Source organism: Chelon labrosus (assembly GCF_963514085.1).
Source record: "Chelon labrosus genome assembly, chromosome: 18".
Taxonomy (NCBI): domain Eukaryota; kingdom Metazoa; phylum Chordata; class Actinopteri; order Mugiliformes; family Mugilidae; genus Chelon; species Chelon labrosus.
Window position 1 is genome coordinate 17734977 of NC_140351.1, and position 12433 is coordinate 17747409.

A 12433-nucleotide genomic window follows, 5' to 3' on the forward strand; every position below is an offset into this window, starting at 1 on the left:
TCACTGAAGCGATAAGTGAATTAATTTGGTGGACACTGCAGTGCCTCATTTCCATTTTAATATGTCACTGAAACCAAACTCTTGCTCAACTTTTCTCTCAGACTCCCTCCATGACTCTTGTCTTTTACCCAGACCAAGTATTTCATGTCAACAGTGAATCTGCATTATTAACTTCATTACAGGGTTTGACATGTTTTGCATCGGTTTCTGCTGCTATTTTCTATATGATTTGCATCACACACCATTTCCTTCGTCTCTGCAGATGTGCTACTGAGTCTCAGAAAGGACCTGATCCTTCCACTAATATCTCAGTGAATAACAGCCCAGCCGCAGCAGCGGCAGTAGCAGTCGCAGAAGTCCATGCAGAGGCTCCCCCATCATCAGCCCAGCCTGGCTCAACTTCCTCCCCTCTGGAGCCCCAGAGCTCCACCATCAAATCTGAGGTTATGCCTTCCTCGCCAGTGGTCATCCATCACGTCCAAAGCTCCCCGGTGCACATGCAGCAGTCCCAGCAGTCTGCAGCATTGACAACTCAGCCCAGCCCCCCTCTGACCCCCAGCCCCACTCACTTCCCGAGTCCCAAAATGAGCAAGAGTCAAGGCCGGGAATCTCCCAAAGGGGCAACCTCGGATCCACCGAGTCCTTCCCGCCTTAAGAAGACTCATGTGAACCCTGTCAATAACAGCAATGGCACTGCCAGCCAGGATCTTGTTATAGAGGAGCTCCAGAACAGTAAAGGCAAGAGCAAAAACAGAGCCGTGTCCATAGAGGTATGTTTAGTCACCTCCTTGTTGTCAGTTTGCCTTGATTTATTTTATCCAGCACGAGTTGTTGTGATACTCAGTTTTCTATAGTATCCTCTATATGTCATTATTTTGTTTTAGAATTGAAAGTCCCTCATTTGATTCCTTTAAGAATCTCTAATCTTTTTGACTCTTCTGCAACTTGCAGGCAGCAGAGAAGGAGTGGGAAGAGAGGAGGCAGAACATGGGTCATTATGACGGAAAAGAATTTGAGAAGATCCTGCTCGAGGCCCAGGCCAACATGATGAAGGGCATTCCAAGTCTAGAGGTTGACGAAAATCCAGCACAGCCTCCGTCTGCCATTGCAGAACAGGAACACAACCCTGTGGAGTCTCCATCAGGTAAATATGAAGACAAATCTAACTTCAAGACATCAACATGGACTATGTTGGTGTCCACATTTGCTTTATCAGTCCTTTACATTGTGTCCTATTTAAAATGAATTCATCCGTATGACAGAAGAGCCCCAGTCAGAGCTTCAATCAGACAAATCTACCAAGAAAGGGCCTGAGAAACTCTCTAAGCCTCCGAAGGAGAAACCTGCCTTGCCAGCACTGGAGAGACCTTCCAAAACTGCCAGTAAGCCAGCAGCCATGGACAGTTTGACCAGACAGGGGTCTGAAAAGTCCAGCAAGTCTCCACCACCACCTCCTCCAAGGAAAACCTACCCCAGCTCCAGCTCAGGCATGACCACAACACGGTCTGGTGAGGTGGTCTACACCAGCAGGAAGGAATCTGTCTCGGCTCAGGTCAGTGGGGTAGTTCTGCAGAGAGTTGAGAGAGACTTGTCAAGAGCCAGGTGGCATAGCTCAGACTCAGATTCTTTGTAGCCACATTACCTTTAACTTGGAATAACCTTGCTGTCTTGCTGTATGGCTTAGAAAAGTAATGACAAGATTGTTTCCTGCAAATGAATTCTCACAGGAGGGTGAAGAGGAAGCTCCACCTCCCTCTCCCCAACCCAAGACCACCAAGGTTCCACCGGAGACCAAGCCGAAGCCAGCCACACCACCGCCTGTCATTGCTTCTGTTACCAGAGAAGAGGAGGATGAAGGGGACAAGATCATGGCAGAGCTCCAGGTTAGATGCGTATGAACACGAACACAGAAATAAACACACACATCTACTCAAACAAATGTCCAAACACAGTCAAAGAATGCGAGGTCTGCTGGATTTTGTTGATTTGTGCGGTGTGGGAGTGGGTTGTCTGTAATTTCTTCCTGTGGTGGTTGACTTCAAAATTGGCAAAGGATGGGCACTGACAGCTGCCAAAGGAGTTACCTCCTTAGAACCCTAGTGCATTTGGGGTTTTACGGCTGTGGCAGTAGCGATCATACTCAGACTTCTTCCCTCCTCAAAATCCCCATGTCCCCCCTCACCTTTCTCCATTCTTCAGGTTTTCCAGAAGTGCACAGTTAAGGATGTAGGGCTGAAAAATTTGGTAGAGCCCAACACTCGAATTGAACCACAAATCAGAGAACTAAGACCGGGGGCTTTATTGCCCCTCAAAGAGAAAAAGGTAAAATATACATCGCCGTGCAGCTGCCCACCTAACTGCCTGCCTCTGCCAACTCTATGATACAGTCAGTGGCTGTGTCCTAACACTTCTACAAATCCTGCACACTTGCTTTGGCTCAAGAGAAACCTGTAGCAGCTACCTTCAAAAAGCTCCTTTCCTCGCTGCCTTGTTTTTCCTCCTTCTTTTGATTCTGCTGGATATCACAGCTTGGATATTTTTCCGGGATTAAGTCTGCAGAAAATAAAGCCTCTGAAAAGACGCTGTGTCTTCACTATGTCTGGTCCAGACAATGATGTGTTTGACAACTGATCTTCTCCTTCAAATCAATAAAGACCTCGGCTCTGTATCTTACAGGCAATTAAATTGTCTTGTGTCTTTCTTTAGTTCCATTTCTTCATACAAAATCATTACAACACATATTCTTAAAATCTAACTTAATGGACACAATCTATTTTTGCAGACTTGGTTCATTAGAGGTCAGTCTGGCCACTTTGCATGCTCCTCTCCCTCACTTTTCGGAGGAATTACTTTTTTGGTTTCTCTTTGTCTTTGCACATCTTCCCCCCTAATTTGCTTTTCCCAGCTTTTCACCTACGTAATCAGCGCAGTCCTTTAATAGTTTGTCTTTGAGGTAAACAATTCACACGCATTCAATACGATTTTGACAGTAAGTGTGACAGAGATGCTCATGTGCAACAAGATTTAACATATAAAATGTATACTATGATGATTGTACAATAGGTAGTGTTGCTAAAATTGTGGATTCATTTATTTATATATTCGCTGATATAAATTTAGAATTGAAATTTAGTATTCACGTGGTAATACACAGGAAGTACTATTTAGACAACGTAAAAAACAGGATGTGTATAAGAAAGTAAAATAAACCAAAAGATGATGGTATCTAGGAATCTAAATTCAATACCTGCATTGGTGCTTTGTTTGGCATGTGCCAAGTGAAAAAGGCTGAATTAACCATTGTAAAATAAAGTAGCTTTTAAAAAATCAAATATATGTTTGTGTGGCATGCATTTTTATTCAGTTAATTTTTGAAAAGTAAACAAAACTAAGGTAATAACAGTATAAAGCTAGCATAAATCTGAGCAATACATATTTTGCAGTAGCCTTGTAGAAGCAGATAATTGGCCAATCCAGTTTTGACGCCTTCTTCAATCATACCTGTGAATTCACAGTTAATCCACCGCAACCTAGGGCACCATTTACACAGTAATAATATTCCCTCACACACTGTCCTAGCAGAGCACAGAACCCAGTCGAGACGATAAAGATCCAGACACAGATGAAAACGGGAACACTACTGTACGACAGAGCCCAGGGGTATGTATGATTTTTTTTTATTTTGTACACTACATTCGTTTATATCAAGTATATTCAAGAGTTTGAAAGTTTTACATAAATGACTGTTGTTTTTTAATTGTTTCTCACTCTTAGGTTATATATTATGTGACTGGCCAGATTCCCAAAGATCAGCCACCCCCGTCAGGAAAGGAAGACACCCCTGAAAACAGAGAGCCCACACAGCCTCCAACACAGGTGTCAAATGTCAATGTTAATGACAATTCTCCAAGCCAGCAGCAGCAACAGCAGCAGCAGCAGCAGCAGCAACAGCAGCTGCCACCTCTATCTCCACCACCCAAATCACCCACAGCTGTTACACCTCCACCTATATCACCCAAACCTGTGGGACTTAATGGATTCAAACTGCCGAGGAAGCAAGTTAAACGCTCTGAATCTTTGAAGACCAGTGCAGAAATACAGAAGGGGAAAAGCCTCAACAAAATGAAGACTGACAAGAAAAGTAAAATAATAATGGAGGCAGCGGCGACCACAACACCTAATGCTGTAAAAGTGGCGCCTCAACATTTTGTTGCTCCACCCCAAAAGACTTCCAATGAGGCTAGGGGTCCATCTAAAGTTGCTTTTGAGGACAGTGATGAAGGGGCTGGCCTTAGTCCTGACTTACCAGAAGAGGAGGCACCTCCACCCCCAGACAACATTGCATTTATGATCACTAACAGCAAGGTTCAGGCCTTGTCTTGCGGCGAGTACCAAGAACTGGTCAATGCCAAGAAAGGAAGTGTGCAGACTGTCACTGTAGGCAGTGCAACAAACCGAGGGAACACCACAGCAGATCCGGCTTCCCCACAGGATAATGGCTTCAACAAGAAACCTGTAATCATCATCTTTGATGAGCCGATGGATATCCGGTCAGCTTACAAGCGCCTGTCCACCGTCTTTGAATGTGAGGAGGAAATGGAGAGGATGCTTGCTGAAGAGCGCATCGATGAGGAGAGTGAAGAGTCAGACTCAGAGAGGAGTGGTGGGCTGCAGGTAAAAGCCGGAGGGGCCGAGACGGTCGATGGCAAAAAGGTCAGCGGTTCACAGGGCACTGGAGATCATGCCAGTTTATCATCCTCATCTTCCTCTTCAATATCTGAGCCAACAGACAGTGGAGTAAATGGAGATGCCAAGCTGGATGGTAAGAAGAAATTTAAATTCAAGTTCCCCAAGAAGCAGCTGGCAGCACTGACCCAGGCAATTCGCACGGGCACCAAGTCAGGCAAGAAGACTTTACAGGTAGTCGTGTATGAAGATGAGGAAGAATCTGACGGTACTGTCAGGCAGCACAAGGAAGCAAAGAGATTTGAGATTGCACGCTCAAAATCCTTAGCAGACAGCTCCAAGAGTACACACACTGGTGCGCTGAAGAGGCACAACTCAGACGCTCTCTGCAGGACAAATGAGATTCGGAATAGCACCTACAAGACACTGGACAGCCTGGAGCAGACCATCAAGCAACTGGAGACTACTATTAGTGAGATGGGACCATGTTCCCCTGAGGAGCCAGTCATCACCGACAAGGAAAAAGCAGGGAATGGGCAAAGCTCAGAAGGAGGAGGGCTGAAGAGGTCTTCCTCTCTCCCTACCTCCTCCAGAGGGCCAGGTCCTAAGGTACCCAGCAAAAATTCATTGCAGAAGAAGATTAAACCTCAACTCCTCCCTCGCCCTGTAGCCACCCCTACTACCACCAACACCACCACCACCACCACCACTGTCCCCAGTGTCCCCAGCACAGTACCACAGGTCTCTCTCTAGCTCTTGTTGCTCCAGGAAGCTCTGGGTCCTTCTCTTTCAGTTTCCAAACTGCCTTCACTCCAACCTTAACCACTCAAATTACAAAATCTTTAATCCATTCTACCGGTGATTGAAAAAAGTTGGAAATGTCCCAATGGCTTTCTGCCTCAATGAAATCATGGTGACATGATTGGGGGTGACATTTTGTTGGGTTCCTGACTACCATCTTTTTCCTTCACTTTATTGCTGAAACTCTTAGATTTTCAGCAAGTGCCACACTCATCATCGAAGACATGATGATTAAGCACTGATCTACCTTGTTCTTGACTGCATGTACTTTGTATATTGACTTTGAGGTTTATGGTCACACTGGGTGCATGGGCTCTCACTGGTGTTGATTGTTGAGGTGTTGATTGAACAGGTTTTTTTTCACCTGTTTGTGCCTTGACTTTTCATACTTCCTATGTGGTGAGTGTTTTTTTCTATCTTTTTTTTATTTCTTGTTTTGTTTTTCATTTGGATCCCCTTGCAGAACACCAGTGTCGCTTCCCCTACTAGTCGGATGCCCGTCCCTTTGTCTGCGAAGTCCAGGCAGTCACCGGGTACAACTGACAAAGCAGGAAAACAACAAAAACTGCAGGACGCTCAGAGGCAGTTCCGACAGGTAGTTTTACTGTAGGGCCTTACCAGAGACTAGAGAAAACAACCGTGTAGGAAAGCATGAGTCATGTAAGGGAGAAAAAAAGACAACTTAAGCTGTGCGATTTCAAGTGTGTTGAAAAAAAAAAATAAAGTCACCTTGGTGGCGACCGTGGATCTGTTAAAGTTTCTCTCAAGTCTGCTCTGACACGAAAGGCATGTTTGACTCTTGACTGTTACCCCATAACATCACTGTACTGTATGCTTCTGCATGTCCACACTGCTCATGGTTTTCACTGTGTTGGTGGCTAAACAAAAAAAAAAAAAATGGAAAAAGGCAAAGAAAAGCGGAATCCCATCCTGTGATCATCTGAGTTGTCATCACATCTCCAGTTCCCATCACAGCTGAGTTCCTAAACAGTGTTGCCAAATCCTAAGACGCTTATGGCTATGTTCAGAGACAGCAACTTTTTTCGGCTATGCTCCTACCTTCTCACAATGCACCTCTGCTCAAACCCAACATTGCTGCACAGCTTACTTAACCTCAAGGTGACATATTTCCTTACCGTCAAGACCTCGGCATAACCCACTCATCTTGCATCATCAAGTGGAATACAGACCCACATTTTTTCCCCTGTCTGCTGTCACTCTTCAAACCCCTAACCCTGTTTTCTAATTCTCCTGTGCGTATTTACCATCTGAAGTTTCTCCCACAGCCCCTCACAAGGCCTAACAACCCCTCCTCTAACACACAGGCACTTTGTAGAGATGCCCATCCTGTCTGCCATCGCACTGTCTAACCTTTGCAGTGTTCTGTTTCTTGGTAACATGTCTCTCAGTTCAATATGTCCCACTTTCTGTGTAACCTAGTAATAACAGAGCTTCTCTAGTGTTGTTTTTGGTGTCTTTTAGTTGTGTCTTAGTCATATTAATGTTTGTGCATTCATAGTGTGTGTCTATGTGAATAACTTAGTTTATTTTAACATTGTCTTGCCTTTTATATGTATTATTTTATCAGGTTTCAGTTTTGACAACCAGTATCTGTTTTGGCATCTCTGTTTGCAGGCTAACGGAAGTGCTAAAAGAGTGGGAGGGGATCATAAAACCACTTCCCCAACTATACCCGTCTCTAAAATCCCTGCTTTTTATCCTAGCGCTACTAAAGGCAGCTCCCAGTCTGCACCAAACTCAGATGCTACTAACCCCATTAACCCGTCTTCCTCCTCTTCCTCCTCTGTGACCAAGCCCTCCATCCTGTCCTCTCACGCTCCCCGTTCCAGTACCCTACCCTCGTCCCATATCCCCTCCCTGTCTAACGGTTCCCTCAAACTCCCCACACCCTCACAGCACACAGGTAAAGCTCTCTCGTTCTCCTCGCAGACTCAGAATGGTCGAGTGCACTCCTCCTCTTCATTCTCCTCCTCCTCATCCTCCTCCTCCTCTTCCCCCTCCCCTCTGTCGCCCACCCCTGTGGGCCCAGGTGGAAAGAGCATCCGCACCATACACACCCCCAGCTTCACCAGCTACAGGTCCCACAACGGCAGCAGCGGAAAATCCTGCATCCCAACTGCCACAGCAGCTAAGGACACTACCTAGCCTCATTATTGCAATTCTGGCTTTACAGCTTAGCAGGTTGACCAGATCATGTTTCATATTATATACTTTTAGTTTGTTGTTTTAAAAAAAATGAAAGTATTAAGTGATGCACTCTCAATTCATCTTTTATTTGACACTGGCATTCACACACTTTTATATACTTTGAAATTTTGGATTCCTTGGATTTTCTCTCTTGAAGGTGTACCAGATGTTCTGACAAAATGTTTTCTAATGTAACTATTTAGTTTCACCACTTTGTAGTTGAAGTGGAAGGCTTTTGTGGTGTTTAAAATATATTTTCTTGCTGTAGGTATGACTAGGGAGCATAGAGTTGATGTACAATCACAGAATACCATGTAAAAAAATGTGTTTTATTTTTGAAACGAGAGATTGAATAACCATAGTATATTTAATCTTCTATATTTCTTATGTTGCCAGACATTCAACACAGCCCATGTAAATGCCTTTTATGAATGTATACATGAACAATGTATACACACAGTTTAAAGTCATTAGTAACTTTAATTTTCTAAGAGTACTTTCTCGTTTTCGTCCCATTTGAACTGCCAATTTACTTCACCGATGTAGAACTGGTATCATGAGTATAATACGAGTTTTCATTTTATTGTGCCTCTTTGCCAAAGTTGATGTAAAATGACTCACTTCAGGCCTGACCCAGTCATGAGCTTTAGGGGAACTTCCGTGCACTCTCTTCGTGGTGATGGCTGAAGTGTTAACCTCAGTGTTAATTTCACTGATGGTCTCCGTTTGTTAAGTTAACACAACAATATTGTTGTCTAAATGTAATCTGTACTAAAAACCAAGTGACGATTCTGTTCTACCACGTGTACATATACGCTTCTACTAAGAAAATGAGTAGTTTTGTTAACATACCAAAGTTTATTTGTATGCATGCCTTTCAGATACTTTAGGAGAGTGGTGTAAAAGAAGAATCATGTTTGCACAGATAGATTTTGTAAATATTTGGTTTTCTCTCATTTTTTTTGTAAAGCTTTAAATCATACTATAAATGAGCGATGTGATAAAGACAAAACTGTGTTGGAGTAGCAAAAATAAAGTCTTGCATGCTTGTAGTGCATTAAGCTTCCGTGCCTACTTTTTTTGTTTCAGGTTTCCTGTTTGATTCCTGTGTGTGTGCGCGTGCATGTGGGGGTGTGTGTTTGTGTGTGTGTGTGCGCGTATTTATGTATTAATAACACATCACAGATCAGTTCTGTTATTTTCACTTCCACTTCACCTGCCCTTTGTCTTGACACATTTCCAGCAGCAGTAAACAGCGCTGCCGCTATCCCAGGTAAGGGTATTGTTCATCATTTATAGATTTGGATTATTATTCGATATCAAGTTACAAAGACAGTAATCTGGGTTTAGAGTTAAAAATTAATAGATTTAACTGAATTGTTATAGCTTAGCGATTGCTTGACTCAATGGACTGGATAGTGCATTTTGCATTTTGCATTGCTTCACATTGTTATGGACACAACTGGAGGACAAATTACAACTACCAAGTATATAGGTCATCATATGGGTCCCTCTATATGAGCTGGGTTTTGCTCAAGGTATTTTCCTTTTAAAAGGGAGTTTCTCTTTGCCACCTTCGTCTTAGTGTTTCCTCTGGAGGTCTCAGTCTGGGTTTTGTAAAGTGTCGTGGGACTATTTGTCTCGCTATATGAATAAAATTGAATTGAATGTATTTATTGCCTCAGGGTTAAGGTTAGTTGTTTTCAAATTTTCACATGTGGTATTTTTACTTTTTTTCAAGCATTGTGTAGCAGTATTAATACTGTGAAAGTAAAACATCTGCACTCAATCTTTTACTAGTGTTAGCAGAGCAAATACAAGCCTTCAGTCTTTTACAGAACTGGGACCAGTTCCTCTTTCTATTAAGCCTGGATATATATGGCATTAGATTTGGTGCTTTCAATGCATGCTCTTCCCACACACACCTTACGTTCTCAGTTTTGTTATGATATTTTGTGTATATGACGTATTTTCTTGGGTCACTTAGAGAAAATGTGACTGCACGTTGTCACGGGGCTGTTTATCATCATAACATGGTTATTTGTGTCTTAGTTTGTGCTGCACCGGGCTGAACATCACCACGACAACTATGAACAATTCTGAGGAGGAGCAAGGGGGCTTGTTTGACACCTCTGTGGCGCTTTGGAATATTACGCTGTCCACGTTCTACGCCATGATTTTCGCCATCGCTGTCCCCGGGAATGCCTTGGCTCTGTGGGCCTTCTTCCAACAGAACAGCACGTCTCCATCTAAAGTCTTCCTCAGAAGCCTCGCTCTGGCCGACATCTCTTACGTGCTCATTTTACCCATGCGTATAGTTTACCATCTGTCCGTCAACCACTGGCCTTTTGGACACATCTGCTGTCAACTGTCAGGCTTCCTCTTCTACCTAAACATGTACTGCAGCCTCTACCTAATGAGCTTCATCAGCCTGGACAGATTCCTGGCTGTGGTTTTACCTATAAGATCACAGTCGGTGCGGAGGCCCGTGTATGCAAAGGTAGCTGTTGGCATACTGTGGGTGACAGTTATTGTGTCTATGAGTCCGATACTTTTCGCTAAAAAGAACATGTCCAGCTCACCTGATAAATGCAGCAAGCTCTATTTAGAAAAGACTTCACCCACTGCTTTGGTTTCCACTGTTGTAGCATTTGCCATTCCCCTCACCACCATAGTTGTGTCCTACATACTGATTCTGTTGAAACTAAGGACACTTAAGCAGCAGGAAGAGCGGCCAGTGAAAGACAAAGCTATTAAAATGATCATACTCATCGTGATGAACTTCCTGTTTGCCTTCGTGCCATATAATGTGTGCAGGGTAGTCTACATTAAAAGTTCTGGCCACATTATCACAGCTTCCCTAAAAAGAGCCAATCAGATCACATCTGCGCTGACCTGTGTCAGTGGTGTGCTGGATCCTGTGATGTATTTCTTCTTGAACCGGGCATACAGGGACACATTACTTCGGCTGTTGTGCAAAAATAGTGAACGTGACAAATAATGTCTGTAATAAAGATTTTAAAACTGACTGTCCTCTTTTTCTTTCAGGTGATAGACATGAAACATTCAGTCACTGTTTAACACCTCTGAAGCAATAAGCTACATGTATTCCTAAATGTATTCCTCCTGTCATTCTCTTAAACTTAATTCTAACAACTCAGAGATACTCCTCTCCTCTCTGTGCATATCTATAAGTGGGTGCCATATTTCACTTCCTCATGAAACTGAAATATCAACACTTTGTTTTAACTTCTGATTTAGAGAGACCCTTTGCTGTGTTTAAACGCAGTTCATGGGAAATAGTGACATCATTTTCTATTATCTACCCCTCACTTCTAGGGGAACTAAAAGCCCCTGGCTCTTAAATTCAAAGTCTGAAACATACTGACTTCCTCTTACATGTGCCACTTCTTAATCTGAATATTTTTTAAATATGTGATGTTATTTAAAATTTGAGTGTCACCGTCTACATATTTCTATTGAAAGAACGTCTACAATGACAAGTTACTATAAAAATTATAGGATAAAAAATGTATAACTTGTTGCATGAATTATGAACAAATTGACCCTTAAATGGTGTAAGATTAACATTTGCTGAGGTACTTGTACTTGATTGATTGACGGATATGTAATGATAAATAGTATATAATAAATGGGTGGATTGCACTTGAGTGTTTCAACTTAATGATGTCTTTATGATGTGTGGTCACGGGAGTAAATATCCAAATTGGCACTGAATTAAATAACTTAATAGCACGCTTTCCAGGAGAACATTTTAGGAATCATTTACAGGAATAGCGCAGTCCTTGTCACTTTCCTGGTAATAATCTGACTTAAAACACAAGGAGAAAGTATAAATAAATGCAAGGACACACATGTTCTACAGCGACATGGCTTTACTCAAAAGAAAACATAACAAGAATACAACTGACGACAACGAAGACAAAATACTCAAATAGTAGTTTCGGAATGAATGTTACAGTAAGATTAGAAGTAGCCTAGCGCTACCAAAGAGCACCCCGCATGTTGCTTGAAAGTTTACTACAAAGTGCATTCAAGTGAACATCCTTCGAGCAATACAGCACACCAAACAATTACACCAACATATTTGCATGTTGATGGTACACTAGCAAGAGGAAGCAGCTGTGCATTGAAAAAAAAATAAAAAGAAGAGGAAGAAGAACTGAAGAAGAAGAATTTAGAAGAACTGCAGTCTGTGGGAGGAGGTGCTGCATTTGGCTGGAATTTGCACACTTCAGTTGTACTATCATGATGATGATGATGATGATGATGGTGGTGGTGGAGACAGAAAAACCAATGACGTGCTTGATGCAGGTGTGGGAGCAGAGTGAATGAAGTGGGGGGACACTGCCCCCTACTATCCTCTCCTGGAGGAGCACAGAGAATAAATCCAATAAAACATGACAGTGACACTGAATACTTGCATACTTGTGCTGCTTTTAAAACTTTCACTGGTTTCCGAATATTTATTTAATTTGGCTATTACTATTTTTACTTAGTTAAAAGTTCTGACCTCTAAATCAATATCTGCGATTCGCTTTCTATGCAGTCACCACCATACTTTGAAGAAAAATCGACTTTACTCAGTTTGACTCGTGCGAGCTTCCGTATTTTCGACTTGTTACCAAGGCAGCCAGGAGGAAGCTGTGAAGGGAGCGGACGGTGAGTGTGCGCCTGTTTGTTTAACGTAGCTTCATTTGTTTTCTCCAACACCTGG

At 42.8% G+C, this 12433-nt stretch overlaps 2 protein-coding genes across 11 annotated transcripts in view; both read left to right on the forward strand.

The window, feature by feature from the left end:
• The window catches only part of kiaa1217 (KIAA1217 ortholog), a gene marked incomplete at its 5' end in the record, with an annotated part of 103451 nt that extends 94691 nt beyond the window's left edge, over positions 1 to 8760 (forward strand). For 5 of the 10 annotated variants that reach the window (XM_084566257.1, XM_084566250.1, XM_084566254.1 and 2 more), the window contains 9 exons: positions 263 to 770; positions 952 to 1144; positions 1263 to 1552; positions 1728 to 1883; positions 2200 to 2322; positions 3580 to 3660; positions 3775 to 5427; positions 5951 to 6082; positions 7123 to 8760. In XM_084566257.1, the coding sequence (XP_084422383.1) occupies positions 263 to 770; positions 952 to 1144; positions 1263 to 1552; positions 1728 to 1883; positions 2200 to 2322; positions 3580 to 3660; positions 3775 to 5427; positions 5951 to 6082; positions 7123 to 7653 (3667 nt within the window). In that variant the 3' untranslated portion in view covers positions 7654 to 8760. The remainder of the gene's footprint in view (positions 1 to 262; positions 771 to 951; positions 1145 to 1262; positions 1553 to 1727; positions 1884 to 2199; positions 2323 to 3579; positions 3661 to 3774; positions 5428 to 5950; positions 6083 to 7122) is intronic. The other 5 variants (XM_084566251.1, XM_084566252.1, XM_084566253.1 and 2 more) reach the window with 5 other exon arrangements.
• A 144-nt stretch (positions 8761 to 8904) lies between these two features.
• On the forward strand, positions 8905 to 12106 carry LOC311503503 (uracil nucleotide/cysteinyl leukotriene receptor). The gene is made up of 2 exons (XM_084566260.1): positions 8905 to 8968; positions 9748 to 12106. Exon 2 carries the CDS (start codon positions 9785 to 9787, stop codon positions 10694 to 10696), a length of 912 nt encoding a protein of 303 aa, XP_084422386.1. The 5' UTR covers positions 8905 to 8968; positions 9748 to 9784; the 3' UTR covers positions 10697 to 12106.
• Positions 12107 to 12433: the final 327 nt, after the last annotated feature.